General features: G+C 46.2%; 1 protein-coding gene across 1 annotated transcript in view; it reads right to left on the bottom strand.

Annotated features, from left to right (window-relative positions):
• LOC147893267 (NADH-ubiquinone oxidoreductase 24 kDa subunit) overlaps positions 1–15,644 on the bottom strand; it is a 57,338-nt gene extending 41,694 nt beyond the window's left edge. Inside the window, exons 1-5 of the mRNA XM_087385807.1 lie at positions 15,253–15,644; positions 15,105–15,158; positions 14,958–15,023; positions 8,771–8,887; positions 8,566–8,643 (exon numbers count right to left, since the gene is read on the bottom strand). Of these exons, the coding sequence (XP_087241933.1) occupies positions 8,566–8,643; positions 8,771–8,887; positions 14,958–15,023; positions 15,105–15,158; positions 15,253–15,330 (393 nt within the window). The 5' untranslated portion in view covers positions 15,331–15,644. The remainder of the gene's footprint in view (positions 1–8,565; positions 8,644–8,770; positions 8,888–14,957; positions 15,024–15,104; positions 15,159–15,252) is intronic.
• Positions 15,645–16,310: the final 666 nt, after the last annotated feature.

Here is a 16,310-nt window from a genome sequence, read left to right as displayed (position 1 = left end):
CCACCCTCCTACTTTTGTGCCGCATCCTTTTCAGTTTCAGCTTGGGCGGAGACTAGCTGATCCTCCAAATGCCTGGGAGGCCCTGCTCATAGAGGTACACAGTATATGAGCACGGGAGGTGGAGTTGAGTCACTTTGCACAAAAGCCGACTCATGTTACACAAGAGCAGGCCCGCGTTATTCAGGAGCAAGCTAGCCTCCTCCAGGGGCCCAGGCAAGACGTTTCGTAGCTCCAGCAGGAGATCACCACCTTCCGTACAGTCCCAGGGACCAGTGGTAAGGGCACACATTGCAAGCATGCAATCTGTCATTGAGGAGACATCCACATGGGTGAATGTGGCCAAACGGGAACTTGCGATTTCGGCCTCTCATGGAGCAATAGTGCAGAGCCAGTAAGGGTCTCAACATCAAAGTCTAGCATCCCACGCATCGAGTCCTCATCGATGAGCGATGCGACTACATTTGTGGCCACTACTCTAGGGGTAGTAGAGCACGGGACCGAGAGGGCCTAGCGAGTGGGGAGAGACCCCAATCAAGAGCTCTCATCATACGATTCTGCGATGCTCAAGCACGACTTATAGCTTTACAACATCGGTCAATCTGATACAGCATTCTAATACAGGCAACGGGATCAAGCCCGCAAGATACATGTGAAATCATCTGCCCTGCCAGACAGCCCGCCATGCAGGCGCCTCCAGTCTGCCCTTGCCGCCACGTGTGTGCCTCTCTTGCAAGGCCCGTGGATCCTGCTTTGACAGCTGCGCCTTTTGGCTGCCATGCTTTTCCTCTGTCAGCCTTCTGTGTGCTGCCCACATGGCAGCCTGTTTGCTGCCCATGTGGCAGGCCCTTTGCTGTCCTGACCTTGTGAGGTACTGCCCATGTGGCAGCCCCCTCTCTCCTTTTCTCATGGGAACATGCCCTAGGTCTCCCTCCCCCACGCTCTCCTCCTATGGAGGCTTACAGATTACCCCCTCTCACCAACACATCTCGGCCCAATGCCAACACATCTATGACAATGTTCAAGTAACTCCCTGGTCGTAGTCCTCTGAAACAGCTTTTCCTGGCTTTTCATCCAGTGGCTCCTGCTCCACCAGGTCTAGTTCCGCTTCTACACACCATCTTGGTACACAAGTCCATCTCTAGTAGCACCTCCTGGCACCACCACCTTCAGTCACGTTCCCGCCTTCGAACTCGAGCAATCCAGACGCCACGATCTTCCAGTTGTCCCCCTCATAATGAGTGAACAACCTGGAGTCTTCCAGGCACCATGCTCTAAGGGTCTGTTTCAACCCGTCCTTTTGGCAAGCTCCACAACAAATAAATATCTCCAGATAACCTGGACCACGAACTCTCACTGAGCTCTCAAGCGGGTACTCTTCTAGCTTCAGTATACCTTGTCCATCACCTTCCAGCAATCTGCGTCCGAGATTTGAAGAAGCACTTACACTTCCCCTTCTGCCTTCGAAGAAGGCCAATTCCTTCCAATCTCGCATTACCTAAGACAGATGAAGAGCAGATTCTCTCCACAGCATGCTATAAAGGCTCAAATTAAGAACATCAAGTACATACCAGATCATCGTACTGCCTCTGTGCTTGCTCTGAAAGCAAACCATGCACCTCATCGAGGCACCTACCAAAAGCCTGTGTAATCCTGTACTGTCCCGTTCTGAAGTATAGCAACCATCTAACCATGAAACCCTAAGGCACTCCATGGAATCCACCCTCGTGTCAGTATCAACAGCCACGCACTTGGAAGATACTAAGCAATCCATGCTGTCCTTCACCTTCACAAAGGTTTCTGACTCCTCGTCGACCCACATCTCAATGTCAAACATCATCACTGTGGTTTCTAGGTCGGCATGTCCTCTGTCCTGCTGTCACAGTCATAACAAAGCTTTTGAAACTCCGAGGTAGCCTCCTCAGTACCATCAAGGCCAAATGGCACGAGTCCACCTTCTGACCAACTGATGCCAGTTAATCCCTCACCAACTTGACCTTCGTCAAGTGTTCATGTACCGAATCTCCCTCATCCATATCCAGGTTGTAGAGCTGACGCTGAAGTGACGAACCTCAATGTGCTTTGTGCTCACATAAAATAATGGGTTTCTCGCAATAGCCAGAGCAATCTGGCTGTCAGTGTAGATGGTAGTAGAAGCTGGCTGGCTAATGTCAAGATCTGCGAGTAGCTTACGGAGCCAAACACACTCTATTGTAGCTATGAAGGCAGCCCTATATTCAGCTTCACAACTGGAAGTAGCAACTGTAGGCTGCTTCTTGCTAAACCATGAAATGCATGAGGATCCAAGTTGCCACTATGGGACACGCTCGTGTCATAACAACCTGCCCAGTCACTGTCTGTGAAAGCATGCAAGATAAGTGTGGAGACTCGTCACCATAGAACAGTCCCAAATTTTGTGTGGTCTTCAAGTAACAGAAGACCCACTTCACTGCTTGCAAATGCTATGTACTAGGCATGTGCATTTACTTTATCAACTGAGAGAAGGCATACTGAAGATCAGGCCAGGTATGACATAAATAAATAAGGCAATCCACAACCTGTTGATAAAGGTGGCATCAAAGGGTGCACTTCCATCGTCGGAGGAGAAACGAAAGCAAAGCTCCAATGGTGTAGAAATTGGCTTGCAATCTTCAAACTAGAAGCGGTCTAAGAGCTGTCCAATGTACTTGGACTGACTCATCATTATACCCCCTTCAAACTGGATGCCCAAGTAATAGTGCAACCGGCCCATATCTATCATGGCAAAAGATTTTTGCAAAAGCTGCCTTCAAATCTGCAATTTTCTGCAAGTCTGGTCCAGTGATAAGCCTGTTATGGCCTTATAGGCTAGTCTTAAGACTCAGTACCATATGGTTGACTTCGGGGCCATATAGGCCACCCCTTTGTACTTTCTCATTATCCATTTGCAAGTACTTCGTGTTCCTTCAGCTTGTTGTTTGCTCCCTTGCACTCCACTCCCATTCCATTGCTCCCACACCCAACAAATGTGGTCTATTCATGGCTGGCTTCAACATCGTTGTGAAGATGGACACCATTTGGATACCACACAAGGCGATGGAAGCTATGCAAAGCGCAAGATGGCATAGGGAGGGGATAAAGTAGATGCAATCATGGGGTAGTATAACAGCTGCTGATATACCAGAAGATGCATGTGAAATCAAGGAGATAATGACGCAAAAAATCCTATAGAACAGTGGCTACAAGAGACAGACTCATAGATCTTAAACGGTCTCACGCAGACTTTAATAGAATCAAATCATTTCATATCATCTCTCTCTCTCTCTCTCTCTCTCTCTCTCTCTCTCTCTCTCTCTCTCTCTCTCTCTCTCTCTCGGTTCGCCCAGCTTTTTGACTCCTTGGTTCACCCAGCGGGGATGTACGGCAGCCCATGTTGGGGGCCAGAGTTGTCGGATACATAGTGGGCCCATGTGGAGCGGCTACAAGTTCTCATGTTATCACGGATGATTCGTGGTAAGCCATCCGTTCCTCACCAGATCATTCAGGCTGAGTTCGGGTCACCCCCTTTACAGCTAGATGCAGCATTTCATGTCATCACGTGTCTGTACCGAGTCAAGGAATATGGAAATTACACCTCGGGGCATAGCAGGCTACCATGGATAGCTCTATCCCCTTCTATGGCACTTGCAGCACGAGGGGACCAGAGGTGCTGGTATGCACGTACAGAGAGATGGTTTGAGCGACTGGGGCTCCACATGGACAGACTACCTCCTTTCCAGTACAGCATGGATGCTCCTCTCTCCCCTCCTATCACACGACATCAACCAAGTTATCCGTGAGGATCTACTACAACTACACACATTTCGGACCTGGTTGGGACCGAGCGATCTTCCAGTGAAGCTGGGCTTCTACAGAGATCACTTCTTACATATCACAGCCGAGGGTTTCATTGACCCACCAGGATACACGCAGATTCACCTACCCCACTCGCTGAGGATCTCCCTTGGGCAGTTCCAGGTCTCTTCACACAGACTTCGTATCAAGAGCGGCAGAGCAGAGCGACTACCCAGGGAGAGGCGCATATGCACACTGTGTGACATGCAGAAGGTTGAGACAGAGGAGCATTTCATCTTCAGGTGTCCTGTTTACTATGAGATCCGAGGGCGTTGATAAGGAAAAAATGGAAAGAGAACCAGGAATTATGTACTTCACCACGTCAGATAGCTGAGACTTCATAGGGATCAGCTGCAATGTAGGCTCATAGATGATGAGCTTATGAACCAGATTCCATAGTATGTGTCTTTGTAATAGGCACCAAGACAAACCCCCACAAAAAGAACTGACTGAACATGGATCACACAGACTCAGAGAGAACCAAAGAACTACACAACCCGAGACAACTAGACTCTGAACTTTCCTCAACAACTCAGAGAATAGTCAGCCTCAGAATACTATGGACCCACAGCCCACATGAGGTTATCTTTGGGACTTTTCAAGACATCAACCCACAATCAAGATCCCACAGCCAAGACTCGTAAGCCTCCATCAAGAGCAACAGCTCGTAACTTTTGACGTGATCATAACTGCTCCACAGCATCTCTTTCTCAAACACTGAGCTCTAGCATTCCATACATCTCCCCAAAACTGCAGTCAGTGACCAAAGAGTGAGAGGGACTGGCTAGCGGATTGCATCGATCATCTCTGCTCTTACACAACTACGTCCAGTGTCTGTATCTTTCTCTTGCTCGTAGAGTACTCCATACTCATAGCTTCTGTCGCCACAGTCCTCCAGACAGCAGAAATGATGCCACAGCTATGCCTCAAGCTTTCACTAAGCAATAGCTCGTAACCTCCTTCCTAAGCATGCTCCCTGCCATAGAGTAGCACCCATCCTTTCCTCAAAAAACTCCAGCCATCATCAGACCCACCCATTGTCTATACCATCTCCTACTAAAAAGCCACTCCTCCTTTACGAGAAGCTCTCTCCTCTCTCTCTGCATCCTCCTGCCAACCAAGAATTCATCAATCCCACGCACTACGAAGAAAATTCCCCTGCGAAGCTCGCTGCGTGACTCTCCATTGCTGTAGCCTTTGTATCATTCATCCCATCCAACAATTCAATCCCCAGCCTCTCTGTCTCGCACTCCCTGTTCCTCGCGCTAGGTACTGGAAGGTAGCATCTCAATACTGCTGCTCGTGCTCCGTGCCCTGATGTCATAGAGCAACGCCAGCTAGCTACCTCATTCTCGCTCCCAGGAATGTGCAGTCGCGATCCCCGTCTGCTTCTTCTCTCACACAAGTCTCTCCCACCGAGCTTCCATCGACCTTCCCCCGCTCATCTCTGGTCTTCAGCTTCCTCCAATATCCTCGAGCTCACGCGCCCAGTCGCTCTTGGTTGCTCCCCATTCACGCCTCCCACTGGTCCCAAAGCCCCTGTCTCACCCAATTGCCACTGCCACTCAGTCGTCAACCTCCTATCCGTGAAGATATCAACGGCTTTCCACAGTTGAAGCGTGCATGAGCAGAATGCCTTCCCAATTAGTCCAGCCACCTCAGCCTAATCTGCCACCTCATCAGTGACATTTTACCAGTGACCACTCTCAAGACATTTCCCCCAAATCACATTAAATGCACATTTTGAACCTTTAGTCACACAATTCCCCCACACATTAGCATGCATATTAAAGCTTGCATGCAACCCCGTACACACACATGAAAAGCCCTTTGACATGGACACCATAACATATCAAATTCCTGTAACATGCAAGTGCACATTGACTCTGGAAAATATTAAAAAACCCTTCATGACTTGACTTTACATGACCCCAAAAACATTTCGCTTGATCACACACTGGACACCCTTGCTCTGGAAGTATGGTACAACCACATTGCATTTCATCATTTCCCATGAAGTCCCTGCAAAACATACTTTATTATCTCAAACAAGTATACATCAGTTCATCATGCTTGTGAAAGAAAAAATCACAAATGCCAAAAGCCCACACCTACCCTAGATGTGTACAACTATGTGCCTACCCACAGCTATATACAGTGCTCAAAAACTTGATACAGATTTTGTCCTATCATCGTTTCTACTGCCTCTTCAGAGATAGCTATGGGATTTTGGCCCGTTTCCTCTCCTACCCAGACCAACGGTGTTTGACAGGTTTCATTCATGAGGTACTTAGACACCGCGAGAGGATACTCCGAGCACGGAGACAAGAGTAGAGTTCTTCCTCAACTGATCCCTCTCAGAGCTCTATCAAGGAGTTCTTTCAGCAAGATCACATGGACCCCCACGAGACGAGGCCTCAACATGACCATGACCCGGAGCCTGTGAACCGACAGCTCAGACAAAGGGTCGACACACAGATCACACTTGGGGACATCCCCTCCTTGTTTAGAGTTGGAGCCCGACCGACGAGGGTCACAGTAGCCCTGGTCAGACGCAGAGCTACGACCAAGAGACGTGCCAGGACTGCACCTTTGAGTGGCTGACAGCACTCTATTACCGACTTCATGCCTCCACTGCCTCATCCATCCTGATATCCTGCTGGTGCTAATGATGATGATGATGTTGATGATGATGTTGAGATTGATATATAGTCGACCATCGACATGACTATGTTGTACTTAGGACTTAGTGCTGCCATTCTGCATTTTGCATTTTGCATTGGTATGGATGCTCGTTTAGTAGCTCCACTACCACAGCTCGTTGTATCAGGACAGTACAGCATGGATGCTCCTCTCTCTCCCCTCCTATCACACGAGGTCAACCAGGTTATCCGTGAGGATCTACTACAGCTACACACATTCCAGACTTAGTTGGGCCTGAGCGATCTTCCAGTGAAGCTGGGCTTTACAGAGATCACTTCCTACATATCACAGTGGAGGGTTTCATTGATCCACCAGGATACACGCAAATTCACCTACCCCACTCGCTAAGGATCTCCCTTGGGCAGTTCCGGGTCTCTTCACACAGACTTCGTATCGAGAGCGGCATAGCTAAGCGACTACCCAGGGAGAGACGCATATGCACACTGTGTGACATGCAGGAGGTTGAGACAGAGGAGCATTTCATCTTCAGGTGTCCTGTTTACTATGAGATCCGAGGGCGTTTCTACTGCCTCTTCAGAGATAGCTATTAGATTTTAGCCCGTTTCCTCTCCTACCCAAACCAACGGTGTTTGACAAATTTCATTCATGAGGGTACTTAGACACCGCGAGAGGATACTCCGAGCACGGAGACAGGAGCAGACTTCTTTCTCGGCTGATCCCTCTCAGAGCTCTATCAAGAAGTTCTTTCAGCAAGATTACATGGACCCCCACGAGACGAGGCCTCGACATGACCGTGACCCGAAGCCTGCGACCCAACAGCTCAGACAGAGGGTCAACACACAGATCACACTTGGGGACATCCCCTCCTTGTTTAGAGTCAGAGCCCGACCGACGGGGGTCACAGTAGCCCTGGTCAGACGCAGAGCTACGACCAAGAGACGTGCCAAGACTGCACCTTTGAGTAGCCGACAGCACTCTGTTGCCGACTTCATGCCTCCACTACCTCATCCATCCTGATATCCTGCTGCTGATGATGATGATGATAATGATGATGATAATGCTGAGATTGATATATAGTTGACCATCGACATGACTATGTTGTACTTAGGACTTAGTGCTGCCATTCTGCATTTTGCATTTTGCATTGGTATGGATGCTCGTTTAATAGCTCCACTACCATAGCTCGTTGTATCAGGATTTCCGCGATAGGATACTCCGAGCACGGAGACATGAGCAAACTTCTCCCTCGATTGATACCTCTCAGAGCTCTATCACGGAGTTCTTTCAACCAGATCACATAGACCCCCACGAGGCGGGACCTCGGCATGACCGTGACCCGGAGCCTGTGGCCCGACAGCTCAAACAGAGGGTTGACTCACATATCACACTTGGGGACAATACCTCCTTGTTTAGGGTCCGAGCCCGACCGACGGGGGTCACAGTGGCCTTGGTTAGACGCAGAGCTACAACCAGGAGACGTACTAGGACTGCAGCCTTGAGGAGGCAACAACATTCTATTGCTGATCTCATGCCTCCACTTCCACAGCCTCATCCATCCTGATGTCCTGTTGATGACGATGATGATGATGATGATGCCGACGATGATGCTGAGATTGATATATATAGTCGGGATATGACTATGTTGTACTTAGGACTTAGTACTGCCATTTTGCATTTTTTGCATTCTGCATTGGTGTGGATGCTCGTTTAGTAGCTCCACTACCACAGCTCATTGTATCAGGTTTTTCACAGTCTCATAGACCCATCGGTCTTCCGAAGACTTTAATAAACTTTCTTTCTTTTTCTTCTTTCTTTTTCTCTCCAATCAGCATTCCACACTTCTGCACTCAGTAGTTAGACGAGCACAATCAATGAGAGTGTGCTCAAGCCGACCCACCCATTACATGATATGTATGCGCTATAACTAACTATTCAAATTAACAAATAACTCATAAACCCATCCATTTGCTCGTAGAATTTATTTTTCATTAGGATATTGTCTGGGAGGTGGAACATGAGATGGTAACTCACTTTGGTCCTATTGAACATTGAATAGAAGGTTGCCACCTCGTAAACACGAATAGGAGCCATGCCAAGAATCTGAGCTATCTGTATACAAGTGAGAGTATCAGTAACAGAAGCTGCAACACTATAGGTTGTAAAAATCAAAAACTTGAAAGGTGACGGTTTACTTGTTTTGATGGGAAAAAGAACAGATACTCAAGGACAGTAACACCTTATTCATGGCAGAAATAGGCAACCAGCCTCCATGTTGTTCCTGAGCAAGGTCCAGCAAAGGAATAACTGCAGACTGTTGATAATTTGATGGATAATGTGACATAATCTCCCTCGCCTGCATGTATGCACCACTATACATCACTGGCATGGCAAACAAGTGCAATCACAAAGACAAAGATATAACCACACAAGTCCACATTTACCCCAAGCCAGAACATAACCACAAATACACACATATACAACACTGATTTTAGGAGTCCACTCACAAGCATAAAAATGTGTACACCTTAGTATTCATAAATTCAACAAAAGAGAAAGACTTGTGACAAAATAATACGACTTGTAACCACACATTCTAACTTATTTGGGTATATATGGGCCTAATATAAGACAAATCCCTTAAATGTTTCTAATATGAAACTATATGATATTAAAGCACAAAAGCCAGTTACAAGACCCCCTTCCTCTAAGCAAAGTGTTGGAGAGACTTTAAAGATCCAACAGTAGAGTCTTTTGCTCTTGCTATTTGTCGATTCTGAAAGCCTTGTCTGCTTACAATCTGCAATTTCTCCCTCCTAATGAGAGACAATTGGCATCCTCATTATCTTACTTGGAAGATAGATTTCATGATTGACAGAGTTGCAATATGATTAGGCGTGGAAATTGCTTTAAACGTTCATGCATGCAAAGCATATGCTTGACACTCATCCTGGGAAAGGTAAACACCCACTCCTCTGGTTGAAGGTCAATAAGCACTCACTCCACAAGCCTGGAGAAGTGTACAAGGTAAACATCAGTCATGCCACATGCAAGCCACGTGGAAACGTTATGTGAGATGTTCCTATACTTGAGGCTCCACCCTCCATTTGACAAACGTGGTTTGGTATGTATTAACCCTTTGCCACACAGAAAGGGTGGGTGTGCATGGACCTACATTTTGATACATGGTCTAAAGTGCGTGAGATTGCCTTATAATTCCATGCATGTCAGGCCCATGGCAACTCCCCCTAGCAATCAGTCCAATTTTGCACCTGGAAACAGGTCTGTGTTGGATTCTAACATGATGTACTCACCACCCACTCAGCTTTTTTCCATGCAGACCAGACAGCCTCATTTTTCTTTGACCCAGAGGCATGTGCCAATTTCATCTCTCCAGATATGGCTGCAAAATTGGGCATCAAAGTAGAAGAGACGGGACCTCTTTGTGATGCACATATGGCTTGTCTTGGGCACAATGAGTCAATCACTCCGGTAATTGGCAAGTTACGCATGCACATTCAAAGTTATGTGGACGCAGAAGAGTTCTATATCATGCCTTGAATGGATGCGATATTCTGTTGGGTATACCTTTGGCACTACAGGGTGGGGCTCTTTTGGATGCAAGAAACAAAATGTTGACGTTGACTCATAGGGGCAAAACCCATGTTTTGGATGCAAAGCTAAAAGGGGAGTCTATCGCACTTGTATCTCCTTCAGCTATTTCTCATGTAATGAAAAAGCATCTTTCAGCATACTTAGTTTTTGCCACAAGAAAAACAGCAAGCTGAAGAAAGCTCTAATCTTTCCAAGCTGGACAAAGAGAGGTCAGATTTTCTTTTTCAGTTTGAGGATTGCTTTTCTAACTCTTTACCACAAGAATTATCTCCAGAAAGACCTGAGGATCATGTCATAGATATAATCCCAGGAAGCAGCCCGCCAAACAAGCCTCCCTACAGAGTTAGTCTAGCCCAACAGGAGATCATGAACCAGGTAAAAGATCTCTTGGAAAAGGGGCTGATTCAGCAAAGCTCTTCCCCCTATTGTTCACCCATGTTGCTTGTGCAAAAGAAAGATGGATCTTGGAGGATGTGCATAGACTACAGAGCTCTAAATTAGATAACAATTAAGAATATTCCCTATACCCAGGATTCATGACATCTTGGATAGGCTAGAGGGGTTTGCTTTGTTCAGCCATATAGATCTGAAGAGTGGATAAGAATATGGGCCTGAAGATGTGCATAAGACAGCTTTCAGGACCACATTTGGCTTGTATGAATTCCTTGTGATGCCATTTGGGTTGCCAAATGCACCTGCCACCTTCAATAGAATGATGGACAGAATCTTCACAGTTGTCTTTGCAGAGCTCAAGAAGCACAAGCTGTTAATCAATGTTAAGAAGAGTGAGTTCTTCATGCATGAAATCCACTTTCAGGGGCACATAGTATCCAAAGATGGACTCAGAATGGAGCCTGCCAAAGTTGAAGCCATTAGGAATTGGCCACCGTTGAAGAATATCCATGAAGTACGCAGCTTTCTGGGTTTATGCTTGTACTACATGCGGCTCATCCCCTATATTGCCAAGATAGCATCACCCCTTCATGCTCTACAGAAGAAAGGAGTGCCTTTCAAGTGGAGTACCAAAGAAATTGCAGCCTTTGAGGAGCTTAAGGAAAAGCTATGTTCCGATCCTGCCATTATCCTGCCTGTGGGAACAGCATAGAAGGAGTGCTTATGCAGGATGGAAGAGTGGTTGCATATCAAAGCAAGGTGCTCAGTGATGCTGAAATGTATTTGCTGATTTATGAGAAGGAGATGTTGGCTGTCATACATGCTCTTTCTACCTAGGAACACTACCTTTTAGGTGCTGATTTTTATGCCCACACAGATCACCAATCCTTCGTGTACTTTCTTACTCGGAGAAAGCTGTCAAAAAAACACATGCGGTGGGCAAACTTCCTTTCAATGTTTCATTTTTAGATTATGCATGTGCCTGGCAAGAAAAATGTTGTTGCTAATGCACTTTCAAGGAGGCCAATGCCTAATGCAGTATCAATAAAACCGTAAGTTTCAGCTGTCACAATTGCATACCACATTTAACTTGATGCCATGAAGGATCATTATGCAAATGATGATGACTTTACAAGGATTTTTTATCAGCTGGTTGAGGGCCAAAGACATGAGCACTACATTCTTTCTAATGATGCATGTCGGACTTTGTGTCACAAGCAGCTCACGCCAAAAGTTTTAATAGAGAGTCATGCCCACCATATGCAGGACACGGAGGCATTGATGCCACAATAAAAGCAGTGGAGCATTTCTTCTATTGGCCAGCTTTGAGTAAAGATGTTGAGGCATATGTGAAAGCATGCATCGCTTGTCAAAAAGTGAAATACGAAAGGTATAAGGTACCTAGATTGCTACATCTACTACATATTCCAGATAGGCCTTGGCAAAGCATTGCCATGGATTTTATGGTTGATCTTCGTCGGCTCCAACTGGACATGATGGGATCAAGAAAATCATATGTAGATTCAGCAAGCAAGCCCGCTTCATTCCAGTCAGGAAGAAGATTACAATGGATCAGATGGCGAAAATGTTCATGCACAATATTTTCAAGTATCATGGAATGCCTCAATCCATTGTCAATGATAGGGATCCGCATATGACCAGCCTTTTCTGGAGAGACCTCTTTGAAAACATGGGCACTACACTGAATTTTTCATCCTCTTTCCACACACAGTAAGATGGACAATCAAAAGAGGTAAATTCTACTGCCTTGGATCTTCTAAAATGCTATGTCTCAGAGCATAAGGCAAAGTGGGAACAGTTTTTGCCACTGGCTGAGATTGCATACAACAACACAATGCATTCTTCCACAGTGAAAGCACCCTTTCAAATCATGGAAGGTGGAAGAAAGGTACCGCGGTCCACCATTTTGCACACAAAGGAAAAGATCTTTGAGCAAATCGATATGTAGAAAGTTTGGATGCAGCTTATAAGAAGGTTAAAGAAGCCCTCCAGAAAAGCCAGGAAAAGCGTAAGCGAGCAAGCCTCCAGGAGCTCCTTTTCAAAGAAGGTGATTGGGCTCTGCTGCGTTTTCAGAAAGCAAGGTTTCGGAATAAGAAAGGCAAAGAAAGGTCATAGTACAAGCTGGATATGAGGTCCTATGGGCCATTTCAAGTCTTGCAGAAGATTACTGATGTAGCTTACAAGCTGACCAGTGAAGCTACCACAGCACTGAACAATTGACAATGCTTTTCATGTGAGTTTGCTGAAACCTTTTCATGGGGATGTGCCTGAAGAGATGCCTGATGAGGAACGGCCTGAAGTGGAAGAGCAGGATGAGCTCTTGGTTCTAGAGCAGATCTTGAGGGCCCCCTGCAGCCACACATGACCAAGATGGCCTTCCACAGTGAGCATTTTCCTTCACCTGAGCGAGGACAGGTTCATCCAAGCACCATGATACCTACATATCATGCAATACAGATTACCATGGGCCAGCTCATGACCCCATCCCATGCGATTCCAACATGACACCATAGACATTTGAGACTCTGCACTCTATGTCACACGAGGAAGAGACCGAGAAGCATGTCTTACTATGAGATCCAGGGGAGGTACCATTGCCTCTTCACCTATGGATAGAATTATCACCTACCCAGAACAGAAGGTCACCGAACTCTTCGTACATGAGGTCACCCCGAATTAGAGATCACAGCATCAAATAACAGATCACAGATTTCTTCTTCACAGGAGATGTGACCCAGAGAGGCCTTTCGAGACCTTGCCTTTCATGCATGCCAGATCAGCAGGAGACTAGATGCAGGCCCTACAAGCACACGTCCCATCAGGGGCACCATCATTGCAGCATCTCAAAGACAGGCTGTCTCGTACCGCCCATGAGTACATCCCACAGAGGGAGCCGAAGATACCAGCAATAGATCTGAGACATGTCCCACAGACACCAGTCAAGCCCATACGGAGCTTCGACTACTCACGACTGGCATAGGACATGACACCACATGAAAGAGCTCCCCCAACACTCGAAGCGCCATCCTATCCATGTTGATGCTAATCCTAGGTCTCATTTCATCTCATCATCAGTAGTCTCCAGGAGGTTTGCTACACACCACCAATTCCCTACAGGGGGGGCCCAAGGTGTAATCTCACCTTGTATTCAGTTTTCTTTCCTTAGTCTCATACAGTTTTTTGGCCTTCAGCTGACATTAATAAAATCTCTCTCTCTCTCTCTCTCTCTCTCTCTCTCTCTCTCTCTCTCTCTCTCTTTGGCATTCATGCTTCCGCACACAATAGATAGTACAGGCAAAGTTAGTGAGAAAGTATGGAAGCTTCATGCCCATTACAAAAAATACTGATAAGCTACTTTGCCCTTCATTAAATGCAGCTTCTTGGATCCAAGGAGGACCTGTCACTGTAACATTGTACTGCAGCCCTAGTGGTCATCATTGTGCTCAGTTATATTCTTGGTGAACTTGGTGATTGTCGAGTGCCATAAAGCAATAAAAAATACAGCAAAGGCGATAGCATTCATACAAGCTATACAATTTAACAATAGGGCGATAGCATACATATAAGCCCTGTCAGAAGTAATCCACATGCACGTGTAGGGTTTGATGCTAGACGCAAGTCTGGTTTGCTGGACCACATTCGTAGGCACCATGGATCACCTTAAAAGAGCAAGATTCGGTAACCCATGGATCAGATTCTAGCATTCACTTGCCAGGGCTGAAGAGCGAGTAGCTTTGAAGTTGATTCCCTCCTAAAGCGTAGCATACCACTAGCATGTGTACTGGTTAAGAACGAAGGGAGGTGTGGTTTGTTGCTTAAACTCCTCCTTGGCGGCACCCCTTGCATTAGGTGTCCCACTAGCTTTAGATTAAGTTGCTCCACTAGCGCTGCTTCAATAGATATCGACATATAAGCTCACAAATGCTGCCCCATCATTTTTGAAACAAGTAGATTTGTTCTACTCTCTAATGAATAGTCGTCTTCGCTAATGTAATCGTATGACATCACGTCAATGTTAGAACATGATCCTTCAACGTGACAGAAACAGATCAAGCAGAAAGCCACGGGTGTTCATGCTAGAGAAAAGGTAAGAAACTAAGATAACTAACCACGTATCCATTCAAAAGTATGAGAATAAAGTTTACAGAAGAATCCCCTGACGATCAGAGTTAATGTGCTATTGCAGCTGCACCGAATAATCACAATGCATAACCCAAGAACTCTGTCTGCATTAACTTCTTTTATTCAGATAGCGCAGTCGGAACATTCACACTAAATCAATTGGAACATAAATGCAGGTGGCCGGAATTATAAATTTTTACCCCACAAATAATTAACAAATGCCTAAAATCGTGCTAGAAAGACGGCAGACACATAGGGCATTCGTTACAACGTACTATTGTCATGTTTGCTTCTGTGAATTCCCAAGGAACATTGGGATTGTTCTCTGGCGTATCCTTATGCTGCAACACACACAAACTGTGTGAGACTCGTGAACATAATCGAGCATTTGCTGCGAATTTTCAAAAGCGATCCCGACGTACGATGTTCAAAGCCGTGGAATACGGCCGGGACAGCTGCCTGAATGATCTGTCGACCTAGCAAAAACGGCAAGGCAAATAAGAGGGGGGGGGGAAACTATAATGGAACTGGAAATATACACAAAAATGCGAGCCTGGAGACGAATCTTACCGTGGCAGGGAGGAGGGCAGAGGATGCAGGCCTTGTTGCATTGGAAAGGGCCTGGCAGAGGCGGCGACAAGCCAACATTGTGGGGAAAGCTCTGCTGAAAGATGATGGCAACAAAAGGATAATATCTGTGCTAGGATCACTCGAAATTTGTTGGAGCTTCGTAAAGATGAGCAATTCTTTGCAGTTGCAGATCACGATCTCATCGACTCTCTGCTCTGCATCTCTTCTCAAGTGCTCACAACTTCATCCTTCGTCATAAACTATGTTTGTTTGCCTTTGCCAATTGTTAAGTGTTCGTTTTTCTGTTGCTTAAAGCCTCTATGTCAACATAGACTTTGTACCATCAATTGTGCTTTAGGCTCCTTCACACCAGTCCCCACACCATCTTCCTTGAAGGGCTGCCGTCCTAGTTGGGCCAATCGAAGTGACCCTCCCAAACACTGACACCCATGAAGACCACCCACTCCATGGCCAACCCTTCCAACTCATTCCATCCCCTGCTAGATGGTGTGCACCACCACACCGGTGGCCATCCTCCAATTCTATTTCCTCCTCCATGGCCGACCGGGTGGTCTGAACCCACTCTTAGTTACTCCTTGTCTTTCATTTGTGCAATTAAAGCTTTCCGTTTTGGCATAGCACCAGTAGCTTAGGCACTTGGCCGTTCGCTTACTTCAATTCCCTCAAGAAACCCCCTATTATGTATCAGCGTAGGCCACGGGCGGATGTGGCCCTTGCAGTCGACCGTGTGCGTAGGGGGTGTAGGTGACGAGGTGAGGGGAGGGGGAAGTGTTCCATTAAGCCATACATACATCCATGTAAAGTTGTCATATTTGCATTCCCACTTAAGTATCACCTTCATCATACTTTAAGTTGTGGTATTCACTTTTTCATTGCCACTTAAACATAATGATCAAAAAAAACTTTGCTAATCATAGCTTGTTTTGCCTTTTGATTAGGCTAGGTGTATGGGTCATAAATCATCATAAGAACCTCAATTTCTAGCATGAATGAACTATTTAGACGAAACTAGCAATGAAGTATTCCTATGGTCTTGT

The sequence above is a fragment of the Dipteris shenzhenensis genome, chromosome 15, assembly GCF_047967505.1.
Source record: "Dipteris shenzhenensis isolate YYH24624 ecotype China chromosome 15, Dip_SZ_1.0, whole genome shotgun sequence".
Lineage (NCBI taxonomy): Eukaryota > Viridiplantae > Streptophyta > Polypodiopsida > Gleicheniales > Dipteridaceae > Dipteris > Dipteris shenzhenensis.
Note: the sequence above shows the minus strand (reverse complement) of the source record. Positions and strands in the feature narration are given on the sequence as shown.